This window comes from Chiloscyllium plagiosum, chromosome 2 (assembly GCF_004010195.1).
Source record: "Chiloscyllium plagiosum isolate BGI_BamShark_2017 chromosome 2, ASM401019v2, whole genome shotgun sequence".
In the NCBI taxonomy this organism is placed as follows: Eukaryota; Metazoa; Chordata; class Chondrichthyes; order Orectolobiformes; family Hemiscylliidae; genus Chiloscyllium; species Chiloscyllium plagiosum.
This window is the reverse complement of record NC_057711.1, coordinates 47268623-47286125: the sequence shown is the minus strand read 5'-3', so window position 1 is coordinate 47286125 and position 17503 is coordinate 47268623. Positions and strand designations below refer to the sequence as shown.

Below are 17503 nucleotides of genomic sequence, written 5' to 3'. Positions count from 1 at the left end.
CAGAATTTGGTCCATATCCCTCTTTACCCTTCCTGTTCATATACTCATCCAGATGACTTTTAAATGTTGCAATTGTACCAGCCTCCACCACTTCCTCTGGCAGGTTATTCTGTACATGCACCAACGTTTGCATGAAAAAGTTGTCCCTTAGGTCCGTTTAAATCTTTCCCCTCTCATCTTAAACCTATGCAATCTAGTTTTGGACTCCTGTACCTTGGGGAAAAGACCTTGGTTATTCACCGTATCCATTCTCCCCATGATTTTATAAACATCTATAAAGTCACCCATCAGCCTCCGATGGTCCCAAGAAAATAGGCCCAGCCTATTCAGCCTCTCCCAATAGCACAAATCCTCCAACCCTGGCATCATCCTTGTAAATCTCTTCTGAACCCTTTCAAAATTCACAACATCATTCCTGTAATAGGGAGACCACAATTGAATGCAGTATTCCAAAAGTGGCCTAACCAATGTCCTATTCAGTTGCAACATGACCTCCCAACTCCTATACTCAATGCATTGACCAATAAAGGCAAGCATACCAAACACCTCCTTCATTATCCTGTCTATCTACAACTCCATGTTCATTGAACTATGAACCTGCACTCGAAGGTCTGTTTGTTCAGCAACACCCCCCCTGTTAAGTACATACTACCCTGATTTGCCTTTCCAAAATGCAGCACCTCACATTTATCTAAATTAAACTCAATGTACCACTCCTCAGCCCACCTGATCGAGTTCCCTTTGTACTCTAAGGTAACCTTCTTTGTTGTCCACTACACCACCAATTTTGGTGTCATCTACAAACCTAATAATAATTCCTCCTATATTCAGATCTAAATCATTTACATAAATGACAAAAAGAAGTGGACCCAGCACCGATCCTGGTGGCACACCGCTGGTCACAGGCCTCCAGTCTGAAAAGCAATCCTCCATCATGATCCTCTGTATCGTATTTTCGCATCAGTTTGTATCCAGATGGCTACTTGTCCCTGTATTCTATGTGATCTAAGCTTGCTAAGTAGTCTACCATGCAGAACCTTATCAAATGCCTTACTGAAGTCCATATAGATCACATTCACCAGTTTGTCCTCATCAATCCTCCTTGTTACTTCTTCAAAAAACTCAACTAAGTTAGTGACATTTCCCACGTACAAAGCCATGTTGATTGCCCCTAATCAGTCCTTGCCTTTCCTAATACATGTAAATCCTGTCCCTCAGGATTCCCTCCAGCAACTTGCCTACCACTGGTGTCAGGCTTATTGGTCTAAAGTTCCCTGGCTTCTCCTTACCATTTTCTTCAATTGACACACAACAATAGCTAATCTCCAGTCTTATCGCACCTCACCTGTGGCTATTGACAATACATAGACTCTTTAAATATTTTATAGGTTTCAATTATATCCCTCTCATTCTTTAAAATTCTCGAGAATATAGGCCAAGTTTGCTCAATGTTTGCTACTTTAGTATCATTGAGTCAAAATCATTTAACCCCTCTTTAACAGCATTATGGATGTACCTACACAAAATGGCCTGAAATGACTCAAGGAGGCAGACCACCACTTTCTCAAGGGAAACTGGGGATGGGCAATGAATGTTGACCCAGCCAAAGTTGTCCACATCCCAGGAATGAATAAAGAAAAAAAATCTCTCTTTATAGGACAGTTTTGCTAATCTAGAAACAAGTCTGGCGAAACTTCATTGCATTTCAAGACTATAGTATTCTTTCCAAAGGAAGGAGCTCAAAATTGCACAAAATGTTGCAGGTCCATTCTGACCAAGCTCTTTTTTTACAATTGAAGCTTTCCATGTTACTTGGCTCCAAACAGCATTTCAAGGCAGAATCCATGGCCACCAGCCACATACACCACCATCCATGGACATTGGTATCTGTCACTTGCCAAACACCTGTGACCATCATGGCATTGCTCCAATTCACTTGCAGGCCACTTAGGGAGCACAGACTTGCATGGCCAGGTGCACCGACAACAAGCATTGAAGGGTTGCTACAAGGACCATTTGCACACATGGACAGACAACCAACTGATGGATTGGACCTGACTGCATCTCAACGCTTTTCCCTTGGTCTCTTAGCACTTTCTTACCCAGAACGTTCATGCATGCTTACAGCATCCATACTTTGCCTTGCCATACCAAATTTAATACCACATTGATACTTCAACCAGAGCCAAAGGCCATCAGCACTGCAGTATTGATGTGTGACTTTGCACTGTCACATGGACAGGCTACTTGTCATGCTTGACATTAAGGATCTGTCTGGGAAAGATTGTCTTTATGAACAGCACATTGAGACATCAATTTGATATCTATACCATGTGCCAACTGCCTGTGCGGCAAACATATTACACGCTTAATTAACCAAACGGCCATAATGAAAAGTGACTGGGGCTGATCTTCAATCCAATCAAAAGGGCAGGCTGCTGTCTTTCAGGTATTCTACATCAGTGAGAAAGATCAAGGTAAGGAACCCTCCAAAAACTTCAGCAGTACTTGCACTTAGTCTAAAAAAGTAATCTCAACTTCTGTTATATCAATCAATGCTTACTGGAGGACTTGAGCTAGCTTTAGAACTATTCTGACATTAATCATCAATCTGGTACACCGTGGTGATGTGGAGCTTTATAATGATATGGACCATTAATTTTTCCTCTGGTTTTGCATGCCGCTTGGATATAATGGACTTTCCTACAGACATCCCACTTTGACTGGAAATGAAGGCACTTAAATGGTTGGGAGGGCAGGACAACAGTCACAACTACATTTCTGACTCTGTCAATGTGACCTTCGTGCACTGGCCTGAATCTCACCAGCCCGTTTGACTCTGAAGCCAAGTGGCCAATCACCAGCTTGATTCAAGATTTAGGTATCAAGGAGTATCTTAAGGAAGGTGATGCAGAGGTCAAGAGATTGAGTTCCACAACTGAGGTTAAAATCCCACAGTTTTTGGTTTCCAATGTAGCTCTATTTTAATATTTGAAAATTAACATGACGCCGAAAAGCAAAACAGAAAGAAAGCAATACATTCAATGATCCTTCATTGTAAATCAATATATGATGTCATGGGACAAAAACAGAAATTGCTGGAGAAACTCTAGATTTGGCAGCATCTGTGGAGAGAAAGCACTAATGCTTTGAATCCAGTGACTTTTTTTATTGTTGCCAGACCTGCTGAGTTTCTCCAGAAATTTCTGGTTTTGTTCCAACTTCCCAGCATTCACAGATCTTTGTTTTATTTTAGTGTATAACATCACAAGAGGTCAGTTGGCCGCACAGGTGGTTTGTGATGCAGGGTGACACCAAAGCATGGATTCAACACGTGTACCAGCTATAGTCATCATGAAGGCTTTGCCATGCTCCTTGCCTGAGATTTTGTGACCTTCAGTTTAAACACATCTATTGTCTCTTTCTAATGAAAGCAGTTTAATGTGAATATTGTCACATTTCAATAACTATGAAAATCTGTGTTTCTAAAGTATTTTGTGACGATGTTATGGTCCGATCAGTCCATTACTCATCTGAGAAGCATTACCTATCTGACAATTTCCAGCTCATGGGTCTTGGCCAGGAAGCAATAGACATTATTGATGTTTGCATTTGCATTCAGCATTGCTGATCCATTGCATCATTCATTACAACAAGATTCCTTAAAGTCCATATTGACGTAATTGATTTTAATATGAGATGAGTCATGTAGGCTTTTAATTTTCCACGGAGAATTTCCATCACCTCCCACTCCTCCAAAGTACACATACACTGTAACAATCCCCTCTTGTCATCCAAAAAGACTTTAATCAGTAAGCCTGAGCTTTTTATTATATTGCCTTGTTGGTTGGCATCTCTACTAGGAGGTGTACATAGTTCAATAATGATTGCCTGCAATGAAGCATGTGTTAGTTTTATGAAGAGTCATACAACAACAAAAAGATGGCAACAGAAAGGAATGAAAAGTTCTTATATATTTCATGAAGAAATCAAGAACTGTGGAACATTCGGCACATTATTGGAGCATTTAATTTTCATTTTGATGATGTTTCATTGATTTGAAAGGTTGCTCTTTGTGTACATTGATATTCAGTTAAACAGTCAGTTAGTATAATACATACTTAAACAAATAGCAGGAAAGGCATATTTGGAGACAGGCAGGAGTTCAAACCTAACAAAGAGGACAAGTATAATTACAAACAAAGGTTACAGATTTAGCTGGAAGCAAATGAATTAAGAGATAAGGATAAAATAGATGTTTTCTTTGGAGCTGGGACCAATGCTTTTGATGTGAAGTCAAATGTGAGGCCCAGTACTAGTGAATGTGCTGAAATTAATGAGATTCTGGATTCATATTATGGCAGGAATATGATTTGAATCGCACTGAGTTATGTTCCTTGAAAGTAAAGACAGCTGCCAAGTAATACTGATGATTTGGAGATGCCGGTGTTGGACTGGGGTGTACAAAGTTAAAAATCACACAACACCAGGTTATAGTCCAACAGGTTTAATTGGAAGCACACTAGCTTTCGGAGCGACGCTCCTTCATCAGGTGATTGTGGAGGGCTCGATCGTAACACAGAATTTATAGCAAAAATTTGCAGTGTGATGTAACTGAAATTATACATTGAAGAATTGATTGTCTGTTAAGCCTTTCATCTGTTAGAATACAGTGATAGTTTCACTTCTTTGTGTAAATCACAAAACTCTTTTTTTTAAAGTTGCATTCTCGGGTTAGCTGTTAACAATGGTGATAGCTAGACAATATGTTGAAGGTGTTAGTCCCCTGTGTTCTCTGTCTATGACCTGATGTTTAGATTGATTCGAATCTAAAAAGTGAGATAACAGAGCTTTACATAAATTCATGCAGTTTTTGAGCTCAGAGTTCTACATGAATGTATGCAGTTTTTGAGCAAAGTGCAATGTAACTCTGCAAGTACAAATTCACCACACAATTTGGGCTGGGCGGGGGAACTGCTGCCCAGGGCACAGCATGTTCAAGGAGCTCTGTAACCTTTTCCTCTCAATCCTGGAGTCCAAAGTTAAAAATCATACAACACCAGGTTATAGTCCAACAGGTTTAATTGGAGGCACTAGCTTTCGGAGCGCCGCTCCTTCATCAGGTGGTTGTGGAGGACACAATTGTTAGGCACTGAATTTATAGCAAAAGTTTACAGTGTGATGTAACTGAAATTATACATTGAAAAATGCCTTGATTGTCTGTTGAGTCTTTCATCTGTTCTAATACCATGATAGTTTCACTTCTTTCATGTGTAAATCACAAAACTTTTTTTTAAAAGTTGCATTCTCAGGTTAACTGTAACAATTGGTGTTAGCTAGACAATATGTTGAAGGTGTTAGCCTCCTTTGTTCTCTGTGCAATGACGTTTAGATTGATTCTAATCTAAAAAGTGAGATAACAGAGTTTTACTGAATTCATGCAGTTTTTGAGCAAAGCACAATGTAACTCATCATGGCACAGACAGAACACAGGGGGCTAACAATCTCAAGGCATTTTTCAATGTATAATTTCAGTTACAACACACTGTAAACTTTTGCTATAAATTCAGTGCCCTGCAATTGTGTCCTCCACAACCACCTGATGAAGGAGCGGTGCTCTGAAAGCTAGTGTACTTCCAATTAAACCTGTTGGATTATAACCTGGTGTTGTGTGATTTTTAAATTTGTACACCCCAGTCCAACACATCTCCAAATCAATCCTGGAGTCCTCCTACTGTGGGACATGTGTTGCAAGGAGGGAGAGGGAGAGGAGAGCCCGCCTCCTCTCTGCGGTGATTGGCTGGTGTAGCGGACAGTGTGGATTGGTTGACGCTGCTGTCACTCTGGTGTTGGTGTTATTGTTGTTGTTGCTGAGGATGTTGTCGATGTCAACCCTGCCTCCGGACCCTTCCTACTTGGACTGGTTCTGTTGGGAGGAGGTGTCCAACGGATTATACTTGATCCGTGAGCGCTTTTTCGAGGCAGGGAAGCGGATCAATATTTGGCTGCTGCAGGGCTCCCAGCGGGACCTGGTGATAGACACAGGCCTGGGCCTGAGGAACCTGCCCAACTACCTGGTCTCCGTCGGCCTCATCGGCCACAAGCCGGTTCTCGCTGTGGTCACTAACATCCGCTTCGACCACTCGGGAGGCCTGTACCACTTCGGCAGGGTGGCAGTGCACAGAGCGGAGGCCAACGCCTTGATGCGGGGAGACAACTTCGAAACAGCGACGTGTCTGTATGACTGGGAGGTTAAAAGGCCCCCTCACCGGGGCTGGAGAGCCAAAAACTTTAAAGTACACTCTGTGGCACCTGACCGGATACTAGACGATGGTGTGTATTCATTAGTGATCCTGGTAACAGTGCAGGCCTTGCATTTATTGAGCGAGTTTAATACGAACGAATCAGGTTTCCTTGCCTTGCTGCTGCTCCGTGCAGAGAGTATTAAAAAATCCTGCCTTTCTCCTATAAAACCCTAATCTCGACCGGGAAGACGTTGGGTGTTATCCTCAGTTCTGAGTTGGGGGTTTCAGACCTGAGTCAAAAAGTATGGTGATGGAAAAGCACAGCTGGCCAGGCAGCATCCGAGCAACTGGAGAGTCTACATTTTGAGCATAAATTCTTCATTCCTGATGAACAGCTTATGCCCAAAACATCGACTGCCCTGCTCCTCGGATGCTGCCTGGCTAACTGTGCTTTTCCAGCACCATACTTTTTGAATCTGATCTCTGGTGTCTGCTGTGCTCACTTTCTCCAGGCTTTCAGACCACAAATTACGTAGCCTCCACGATGTTAGTGGAAAGATTTGTCTAGAATTGTTGCTCTGTGACTGTGTTGGTTGACGCTGTTAGGAGTTGATTCAGATGTCTGTGATAATTAGCAATGCTAATTCTACCAGTGCTGACACATGAATGATGACTTGGGAATGTTATAGATGCAAGTGGAGTACTATAAATGCCTTCATTATTTCAACCAAATACACACCATTTAACTTCTTTCTCTAGCTCTTATGTTAGTTGGTACCCATGGGGTTTCACTCTCAGATACAGCCTCTCACTTCTTTGACTGTTCCAGTGCCACTTCCTCAATTGGGTCTGTTTTACCTGGTTCCATTTCTACTTGTTTTGTTACAGGTAGAGTCACTTACAATAATTTAGTTTCCTAATTACCATTACCACATAAGTCTCAGTAGGCTGCATCCTATCTCTCATCCACACTTGTTTTATTTATTGGGTCAGCACATTGTTGGCAAGACTAGCATTTATTGCCCATTTCTACTTATAGAGTCATAGAGATGTACAGCACGGAAACAGTCCATGCCAACCAGATATCCCAATCCAATAAAGTCCCACCTGCCAGCACCCGGCCAATATCCCTCCAAACCCTTCCTATTCACATATCCATCCAAATGCCTTTTAAATGTTGCAATTGTACTAGGCTCCACCACTTCCTCTGGCAGCTCATTCCATACACATACCTGTACCTTTCCCTTCTCCCCTAAACCTATGCTCTCTACTTCTGGACTCCCTCACCCCAGGGAAAAGACTGTGTCAAATATCCTATCCATGCCCCTCATGATTTTATAAACCTCTATAAGGTAACCCCTCAACCCCCGGGAAAACAGCCCCAGCTTGTTCAGCCTCTCCTTATAGCTCAAATCCTCCAACCCTGGCAACATCCTTGTAAACCTTTTCTGAACCCTTTCAAGTTTCACAACATCTTTCCAATAGGAAGGAGGCCAGAATTGCACATAGTATTCCAACAGTGGCCTAACCAATGTCCTGTACAGCCGCAACATGACTTCCCAACTCCTATACTCAATACTCTGATCAATAAAGGAAAGCATACCAAATGCCTTCTTCACTATCCTATCTTCCTGTGACTGCACCTTCAAGGAGCTATGAACCATCACTCCAAGGTCTCTTTGTTCAGCAGCACTCCCTAAGTGTATTACTATTACGTGTATAAGTCCTGCTAAGATTTGCTTTCCCAAAATGCAGCACCTTGCATTTATCTAAATTAAACTCCATCTGCCACTTCTCAGCCCATTGGCCCATCTGATCAATCTTGAGAAAATGAAGATGTGTTACTATCTTGTAATGTTACCCTGCTACTTGGAAACAAGTTCCATCATTTTGACAAATGAAAGGAGTATAGATAGAGAATCCAAATCAGGATGGTGTGATTTCAAAAGAAACTCTCAGGTGGTGGAACCTCTTTAAGTGTTGTTCAAGCCGCACTCTTCCACACAAGTGGAAAATACTGTATTACACTCTTGATTCATTTAATGTAGGTGGGGAGGTCGATAAGTGAGTCATGCAGTAGAATCACCAGCCTATAACTGCTGTTGTAACTAGAATATATATGTGGCTGATCAATTAGTTTTAGGTGAATTTAAGCCCCGAAGATGTCGATGGTGGGGAATTTTTAAAAACCTATTTAATGGGTTGGGAGTATCGCTGGCAAGTTGAGCATTAGTTTCTCATCTTAATTGCTCTTGATCTAAATGGCTTGTTACATAGGACAATTAAGAGTCAACAACATTGTTGTGGGTCTGGAATCTCACACACAACCAGGTAAGGCAAACCGATTTTATTCTGTTATATACAGTTGTGAAGCAAATGGATTTTTAGGGCATTTGGTGGCACAGTTACCATTACTGAGACTAGTTTCATACTCCAGATTTCTTAGGGGAATTTAAGTTCTACCAGCTGTCTTGGTGGAATTTAAATCCATGTTCGAGCATTAGCATGGGCCTCAGGATTATTACTGCAATGATATTCCGAGTACATCACCACCTCTCAAAATAATAATGCTATTGTACATCAAATTCTCTATATTTAAACCTTTGACAAGGTGCTGCCCAGGAGGCTGCTAAATAAGATGGTGTTCAGGGCAAGGTATTGGCATAAATAGAGGATTGGAGGACTGGCAGGAGGCAGAGATTAGGGATAAAGGGGTCTTCCAGGATAAGGTCAGAAGTCAGAAGACACCAAGTTATAGTCCAACAGGTTTATTTGAAATCATAAGCTTTTGCAGCACTGCTACTTTGCGAGGCTCCTTTTTCAGGATGGCTGCTGGTGACCTGTGGAGTTCTACAGGGTTCAGTATTTGTACCATGATTCACATTGTATGTTAACGACCTAGACGATTGAACTGAGGACATTGTTGCTAAGTTTGCAGATGCCACAAAATAGATAGAGGGACACAGTAGTGTTGAAGAAGCGGGAAGGTTATAGAAGGACTTTGACAGGCTTGGAGGATGGACAAATAAGTGGGAAATGGACTACAAATATAGGAAGAAGGATAGAGGTGTAGACTATTCTAAATGGGGAAATGTTTTGGAAATCTGAAGCGCAAAGGAACTTGAGATTAACATGCAGATTCAGTTGTCAGTTTGGAAGGCAATTACAATAGTAGCATTCCTTTCAAGAGAGCTAGAATACAAGGGTAGAGATGTACCACTAATTCTGTATAAAACTCTTGGCAGATTGCATTTAGAAGATTGTGATTGATTTTGGGCCCCATGTCTAAGAAAAGGTGTGCTGGTATTAGAGGAGTTCCAGAGGAGGTCCACAAGAATGACGTGTGGAATGATGGACTTGTCACTTGAGGAGTGGTTGAGAACTCTAGGTCTGTGCTCAATGGAGTTTTGAAGAGTGAGGGGCAATCTCATTGAAACTTACATAATATTGAGAGTCCTGGATAGAGTGGATGTAGAGGCTGCAGAGGGTTATGGAGGCCAGGGCATTGAATGTATTTAAGACTGAAATTGATGTGTTCTTGATTAGTGAGGAAATCAAGTGTTATGGGGAGAAGGCAAGAGAATGTGGTTGAGAAACACATCAACTATGATGGAATGGGCACAATGGCCTAATTCTGCTCCTCTATCTTATGGTCATACAGAGATGGCCATTGCCTGATAACTCTGCTTTCTCTCCATAGATGCAGCCAGATTGCTGAGTTTTTCCAGCGATTTCTGTTTTTGTATCTGACTATCATGACTGGGTTGAGAAACACATGATTCTCCCGCTATCTCTCCATAATTTTTGATGCCTTACTAATCAAGAACCTATCTACGTTTACTCTGAGTGTATGCACCCCGGTCCTAGACTCTCCCATGAGGGGAAATATTCTCTCAATATTTATCACATCAAACTGCATTAAAAATCTTCTATGTTTCAATGAGATCATCTCTCATTCTCCTAAACTCCAGTGAGTAGCATCCCATCCTATTTAGCCTTTGCTTTTAAGACATTCCCTTTAAATCAGTGAACATCCTAGAGAACCTTCTCCGAACTGCCTCCAATGAAATGATCTCTTTCTTAAATAAGGGAATGAAATCTTCTCACAGTCCTCCAGATGTGGTCTCACTAACACCTTGTACAGTTGCAGCAAAACTTAAGGGCCAACATTCTGTTAGCCTTCCTGACTACCTGTGTACAAGCTTTCTGTGTTTCATGCACAAGTACCCCCAAGTCCCTTTGTGTTGCAGCTTTCTGCAGTTTTTCTATATCTAAATAATATTATAATCTTTTGTTCTCCCCTCCAAAATGAACAACTTTGCATTTGCCCACAGTATACATTTTGCCCATATACTGAAGCTATCAATATCTCTGGTGGATAGTTCACCTCCATCTCTGATTGTCATTGACATCAAAGTTGCTGAGGTTCCTTAATGCCATACTCAGTCAAGATGCTGTCTTGATTCACGGCAGTAACACTCACATTATCTCTTGAATTGAGCTTTTTTTTAACCCATGTTTGTACTAAGGTTGACAGAATCTGAAACTGATTGGTCCTGGCATATTGCAAGCTGAGCACTGGATAGCAGGTTGATGCTATTAATTGATAGTGTTATTGTTGCTGTCTTCCACTACAGTAGCCTGATGGGGCTGAAGTTTCCCAGTACGTGCCAGTATCCTAGCTATACTGGAACAGCTTGATGAAGGATGCAGCTTTTTGTGAGTACAAGTTTGATGTTTTGGTATGTCAGGGTCCTTAGTCTTTGTTGCATCCAGTGTCTTCAGCCTTTTTGATATCAAGCAGAATGAGCGGAAATGGTTGAAGACTGATCTATATAATGGTATGATACGATACTCCTTAAGAGGTGGATAGATTGACATCCACTCAGCATTTCTGGCTGAAGATAGTTGTAAATGTTCAGCCTTGTGTTTTCCATTACCATGCTGGGCAGCCCCATCATCCTCTAGTTCACTGTTCAGTTGTCTATCACAATTCATCAGTGGATGTGTTAGACTGCAAAGCTTAGATCTGATTTGCTGACTGTGAATGTTGCTTAGCAATGTTTGATGTGTACAGTTTCTGTTCGGTATATACACAAACATGTACCCGTTGTCTGGTGCTACTTCTTGCATGCTCTACCATACTCATTATCAAACCAGTGTTGGTTCCCTGCCTTAATGATAAAGGTTGTGAGAAAAATGCTAGGAAATGTGGTTACAGATTTTGATTGAACACAACTCTACTGCAAGTGATGGCCCTCACAGATGTCCAGTTTTGAGATACTGGTTGTTTTCCAAGTCTACCTATTTAAAATTTGGTAATGCAGAGAATGTGTCCTGTCCTTTGTTTACAGACTTGAGTTCATTTCCAAGGGGATTGTAAGGTGGCGATTCCAACCAGTACTGCTTTGGATAAATACACTGACAAAAGATAGATTGGTACAGACAAGAGGTGCTGGTGTTGGACTGGGATGAACGAAGTTGGAAATCACACAACATCAGGTTATAGTCCAAGATCAAAGTGTCATATAATTGAAATACATCGCATCGATTTGATGACACTTTGACTTTTTACTATTAATTGTGTCCTATGATCCTGTCCCACTAGGTACCTGAAAAGCTTGTACTTCAAAATAAACCTGTTGGCATATAACTTGGTGTTGTGTGATTTCTAACTTAATAAAATATCGGTCAATGATGTTCTCTTAAGTACATTTCAGATACGCCCCCCCCCCCCCCCCACCTTTCCTTCTTCATCTACTCAAATATTATCCCAATTGATATTTTGTTAATGTCCCCAGATGAATCACTATTTAGTCCTTGCACTTATGTAATTTCCAAACAGACTTGTCTCTCTACCTAAGTATCTCAATATTTGGAGATGTATAGATTATCCTCAGTAACATAATCAGAGCCTTTTTAGCTTCTTTATTCAAACCAGGTAGATTCTGTCATTGCTCGTGGTCTCTCCTCCCCCCCCCCCCCCAACACTTTAGGTATTTCCAAATCCATGTATTTTCATGCCATAACATAAGGTTTCTTTGAAAGGGGCGTAAATGATAATGACAGATTTGCTGTTTGTGTCAAGTAATTTTAGTGTGTTTTGGTAGAATCATGAGAGGTAATGTGACATAAATGGTGTACTTTTACAATGGATATAAGAACAATGAGGTCTGAGTTGATGTACATGTGTATTTGAAGTTAACAGGATAAATTGAGAAGACTGGCTATCTATAACACTGGAGCAGGAGTAAGTTACAGGAATAGTACCTTTGGCCCATGATGTTGTGCTTAACAGGACACAAATGTCATGACCTGAAAGAAGGTGCAGAGGAGACTTAATAGAATGGTTCTGGGTTCATGGAAGTTTGGATAGGTGGGAAAGCTACAGAAGTTAAGTTGGCCTCCTTGGAGAAAAGACAGTTTAGGAGATGTTTAATGAATATACCAAAAAATCATAAATGGTTTCATGGAGTAACTGATACTATTGGCAGAAGGATCGATAAGCAGAAGACAACAAATATATTTGAAAACAAAATTTACAGATGAGCTGAGAATTTAATTTATGAAGTGAGTTGTTATCAACATGCAATTGTTGATAGCATCCTTGCTATAGGAAGGATGTTGCAAAAAAATGAAAGTGTTCAGAAAAGACTTATAAGAATGTTGCCAGGGTTGTAGGATTTGAGGTATTGGGAGAGGCTGAATAGCTTGGAGCTGTTTTCCCTGGAATGTCAGAGGCAGAGGTTAATGGAGGTTATTAAAATCATAAGGGGCATGAATAGGGTAAATAGACAAGGTCTTTTCCCCGGAATGGGGAGTCTAAAACTAGAGGGCATAGGTTTAAGGTGAGAAGGGAAAGATTTTAAAAAAGACATTTTGACCCAGACAGTGATGTGTGAATGGAGTGTACTACCACAAGAAGTGATAGAGGCTGATACAATCACAACATTTAAAAGGCATCTGAATAAAATCCGAAAGAACTGCAGATGCTGTAAATAGAGTTTGAGGAAGGGTCACCAGATTTGAAACGTTAACTCTAATTGTTCTTTAGAGATGCTCCCAGACTTGCTGAACTTTTCCAGCAATTTTTGTTTTTGTTTAAAAGGCATCTGCATGGGTATGTAAATAGGAAGGATTTAGAGGGGAATGGGCCAAATGCTAGCAAATGGGACTAGATCAGTTTAGGATATCTGGTCGGCATGGACGAGTTGGACTGAAGGGTTTGTTTCCATGCTGAACATCTCTATGACTATTTCAAATGATCAAATTCAGTTAGAAATATCAAAAAGGATTGTATGGCTATTTTAAAATGAAAATAAATTCTTTCCTATAGGGAAAGATCCGGGAAGTGGGATGAATTGAATAGCACTTCCACAAACAATGTGTCAAAGCTCTTTTGCTATGATTCCATGATTAAAAATAGTGTAATAGGTTAATTTAGGTGGCAAATTGGCATCCTGCTAATTATTTAGGACTGTTACCACCTAATGTAAAATTGGCTGACTATTCATTACAATGCATTTTACAGTAATGCATTTTGATAAAATGTATAACAAGAGTGAACCAAACTGTTTTCAATTGTGATAACATATTACAAAGCAATGAGTAAATTCAGAAAAATACAAACATCTTTATTACTGGAGATTTCAACTATCCTTGCTATGTTAACATGAGTTCAAATATTTACATTAAATCTTAAATGTAATTAGCAAGGATTCCAAGAGAGATTTGAGACTTTTATGCTTTTCATGTCAGGTGACATTATTAATCTTGGAAACCGTCAGCTCACTGTTCTACACATGCCTGGTCACTCCAGAGGTAGCATCTGCCTTCATGACCAGGAGAACCGCATTCTTTTTAGTGGAGATGTAGTATACAATGGAACTCTGATTGACTGGCTCCCTTCCAGCGATGTCAGTGACTACGTTCAAAGTTGCAAACGTCTAATGACTCTAGTGGACAAGAACCTTGTGACAAAAGTGCTGCCAGGTCATTTTGACACCTTTGATGCTGAAAGACTTTACAATCTGGCCTCAAACTATGTTGCTAACGCTGGTATGTGCCATAAAATGATGTCATCTGCTGCAAGATACATTGCAAGTATAACGCTTTGGTGGAAGAATTATGGCAGATGAGTGGAACAATAAGACAGGTAGTTCAAATGTTATCAGTGTTTAAGCTTACAGGTTTCTTTTAAATAAGATTGCAAGAGGAAGGAATGTATTTATAAATCAAATAATGCTCTGTTCTTGGGTAGTTTTCAATTAACACTTACCATTGGAGGACAGTGTTTCTGAAACCACCTGTGCAAATGTAGGAGTAATTTGATAAAGCAAAAATTTGACAATAATTTAGTAATGTAAATTTTGATTATATTGTTATGAACGTATAAAAATAAAAGTTTATTTAACAAAACTTTCTTTGTAAAATTCATATAGTAGGTCAATTTTACATGAAAGACAGCCCTGAAAATTAGTCAGACAAAAATTCAAACTTTTTTTCATTCCATCCGTGAATTTAAAAAAAAAATCTGGGCTGTTTGTTTTTAAAATAATAGATTGATGACATTTAGTTCGACTCAAATGAAATGGGTCTCACCTGTTTTTTGCCTGGTAAATGGAAATAACTATAAAAATGCCTGCTTAAATTGTATTCACTATTTTTACACCCACCGTGGGTCATATCAAATAAACTGTTTTCAAGAAGGGAAGGAAACACTTCCTCGGTTTTATATCAGTGTTAAGAATGAGGCGAAGACAATCCTTAACCAATTTATGATAATGGAGTAGGAAAGTTGTGGTTCTAGTCTTCTCGGTGAGCAGCATACTAAGAATAACTTTTCTAAGATGAGCAGCAACCGTGAATGGCATGATACAGCCAGCTTTGTATGCAGGTAGGCCCCTTCCAACAATAGTATTTGGGTAAATTATTCATTACTAATTTTTCTGCATGAAATAAACTATATTCTGCCAGTGAAACCTATTTGCCTAGTCTATTAATTTGTTATTTGCTGAGTAAGTTGCCTCTATTAGTTCTAAACTTTTCCACATTTTATACTCTTTGTTACTGATTTCTCATCTTTAAAATATTTAGGCTTATATGATAAGATTGCCTTATCTTAACCTTGCCTTTGACAAGTGAAACTTCTAAGTTTGGACTAACCCAGTTTCATAACAGGGTTGATGGACTTTGTGGATTTGTAGTTGGGTAAGCTGTGTTTGCTGAATGTTTCAAACTAACTTTTGCTGCAACCCCTAATTGTAGCATTTATCCTATAATATTTGAAAAAAATATTGGTTGTTTTCACGAGATATGCTTTGCTCACAGAACAATATACAGCCTTATATTGTGCTGTATAACAAGGTCCTGTAGTCATTGTTGAAATGAAATGTAAAAACATCTTTCATAATGCAAATGCATCGCTGCATTGTAGATTCAAGGCTGCAATTTATAATTTTTAATGTAACGCTATTTCTGCAGACTGTCTGGGAAGAACCCTGTGGATGTGTGTATACATATGCATGGAGCTGTGCTTTTGGCAAGTAAATTTTACGTAAATGAGACATGGGCAGAATGTTTGCACACTCAAACACTTAAATAAGCTCCACTTCAATTTACAGTATGAAGTGTCAAGGAAAAATGAATCATCCATGCATGAGCTAAGGTTTAATTGAGGAAAAACTGTAGTCATACTCCCTGTAATGTCTAATAAAATACTATAATATTATGTACTCTAATTCAGCTTAGCCATGACTCTAATTTTATGTCCAAGAGAAGCAAAGTTTCGCTGCAACTTTGATGACTGTTTTGCAAATATCTTGTATATGTGTTAACCTCTATTATACTGGATAAGGCATTTCAATTGTTTTTCTCCATTGTGAAACACTTTACAGTAGTATTTTTGTCTTACATTGTGTGCTTCTTTACCAGTTGTACATTCTTAGTGTTAAACTTAATTTGCTATATATTTTCCTTTTTGATTACCAGTCTATATTTTGCTGTGCAGTTTTTCCCATTCATCTTGGATTTCTTTGGTTTGTAAAGTTTGGCATGATGCTAAATAAAAATAAATCTTGGGGATCTTTGGAATATCTCAATTTTGAGGTAGTAGAAAAAAATTAATTAATTGATTTTGACATTAGATGCAAAAAAAACACAAATGAAATACTTATATTTTCCCTTGATTGTTTTCAATTTTTATATTTCAAATAAATGATACAATTAGATCAAATATATTATGAGTATTTTTTTCTGAAAGTTATGTGTCTCTTATTGTATTTTAAAATGTGTGTCTAGCTTTTTAGAATTTAATTGTTATCCAAGCTGGAATAAATGGAACACAATTTGAAAATCACAGGATCCAATTCCCAATTATGGGATAATTATACTTCACCTCCACATTTGCTCATGAGTAACATCAGGATAAAAGCTGAAACCAAAAGATCAGCAGAAAAGTACTCTGGATGTGAGTGCTGCATCAGTATTCCTTGTAGGGATAAAAAGAGAACAGGTTTCTCAAATTTAAAAAAAAACTTTTTCTCTTGGATAAATTGATTCTAATAATCATTTTTAATACAATAGTTCAGCTTTTTAAAATTCACTCACAGGATGTGGGCATCGCTTGCTAGACCAAAATTTATTGACCCAACATTTATAGTAGTTTTTTTAAAATACTGATATCAGTTTCTAAATTCATTTAATCTTTTCCTGCCCATTCTAAAAAAGTGGCAGTTTCTACATTTATTTGTATTCATTGTGGATCTAACAAAATAAATGTGTTCCCATCTAGTAAATGTGTTTATCCATTGCACACACCTTGCCAATCCCACCCAGCTAATCCAAATAGTACTATTAGTGTCTACATAAGCAATGGTTGGCAACCAAATGCTGAAAAATATAGTTATGATTAGAATATATTTGTGAAAAAGATGGAGGGGGGGCAAGGGGAGATATTCCTGCTTTAGTGTAGTGGATGTAGAGTCTGTGCTGTTATATGTTGAGTCACGTGAACCAGGAGTGTGCTTGGTTAAACATGCAAACTTTCACGGTCAGATAAATCCATCGTTCTGTCCACTTTCTGCTGTTTTGGAAATTAAGATAGTTGTGTATATGGTCTCACAGAGATACAAGTTACTTACTATATCATCTGATTGATAACTTATTCTAATAACTCCTTTGAAGTAATAAAAGATATATTATGAATGTCAGAAATCTGAAATAAAAGCAATGTGCTGGAAACATTCAGCAGATCATGG

The 17503-nt window shown here is 39.2% G+C and overlaps 1 protein-coding gene across 1 annotated transcript; it reads left to right on the top strand.

Moving 5' to 3' along the window:
- The first annotated feature begins 5753 nt into the window (after nucleotides 1-5753).
- Nucleotides 5754-15985, top strand: mblac2 (metallo-beta-lactamase domain containing 2). The gene is made up of 2 exons (XM_043708997.1): nucleotides 5754-6333; nucleotides 14004-15985. The coding sequence occupies exons 1-2, from the start codon at nucleotides 5877-5879 to the stop codon at nucleotides 14381-14383; spliced, it is 837 nt and encodes a 278-aa protein (XP_043564932.1). The 5' UTR covers nucleotides 5754-5876; the 3' UTR covers nucleotides 14384-15985.
- Nucleotides 15986-17503: the final 1518 nt, after the last annotated feature.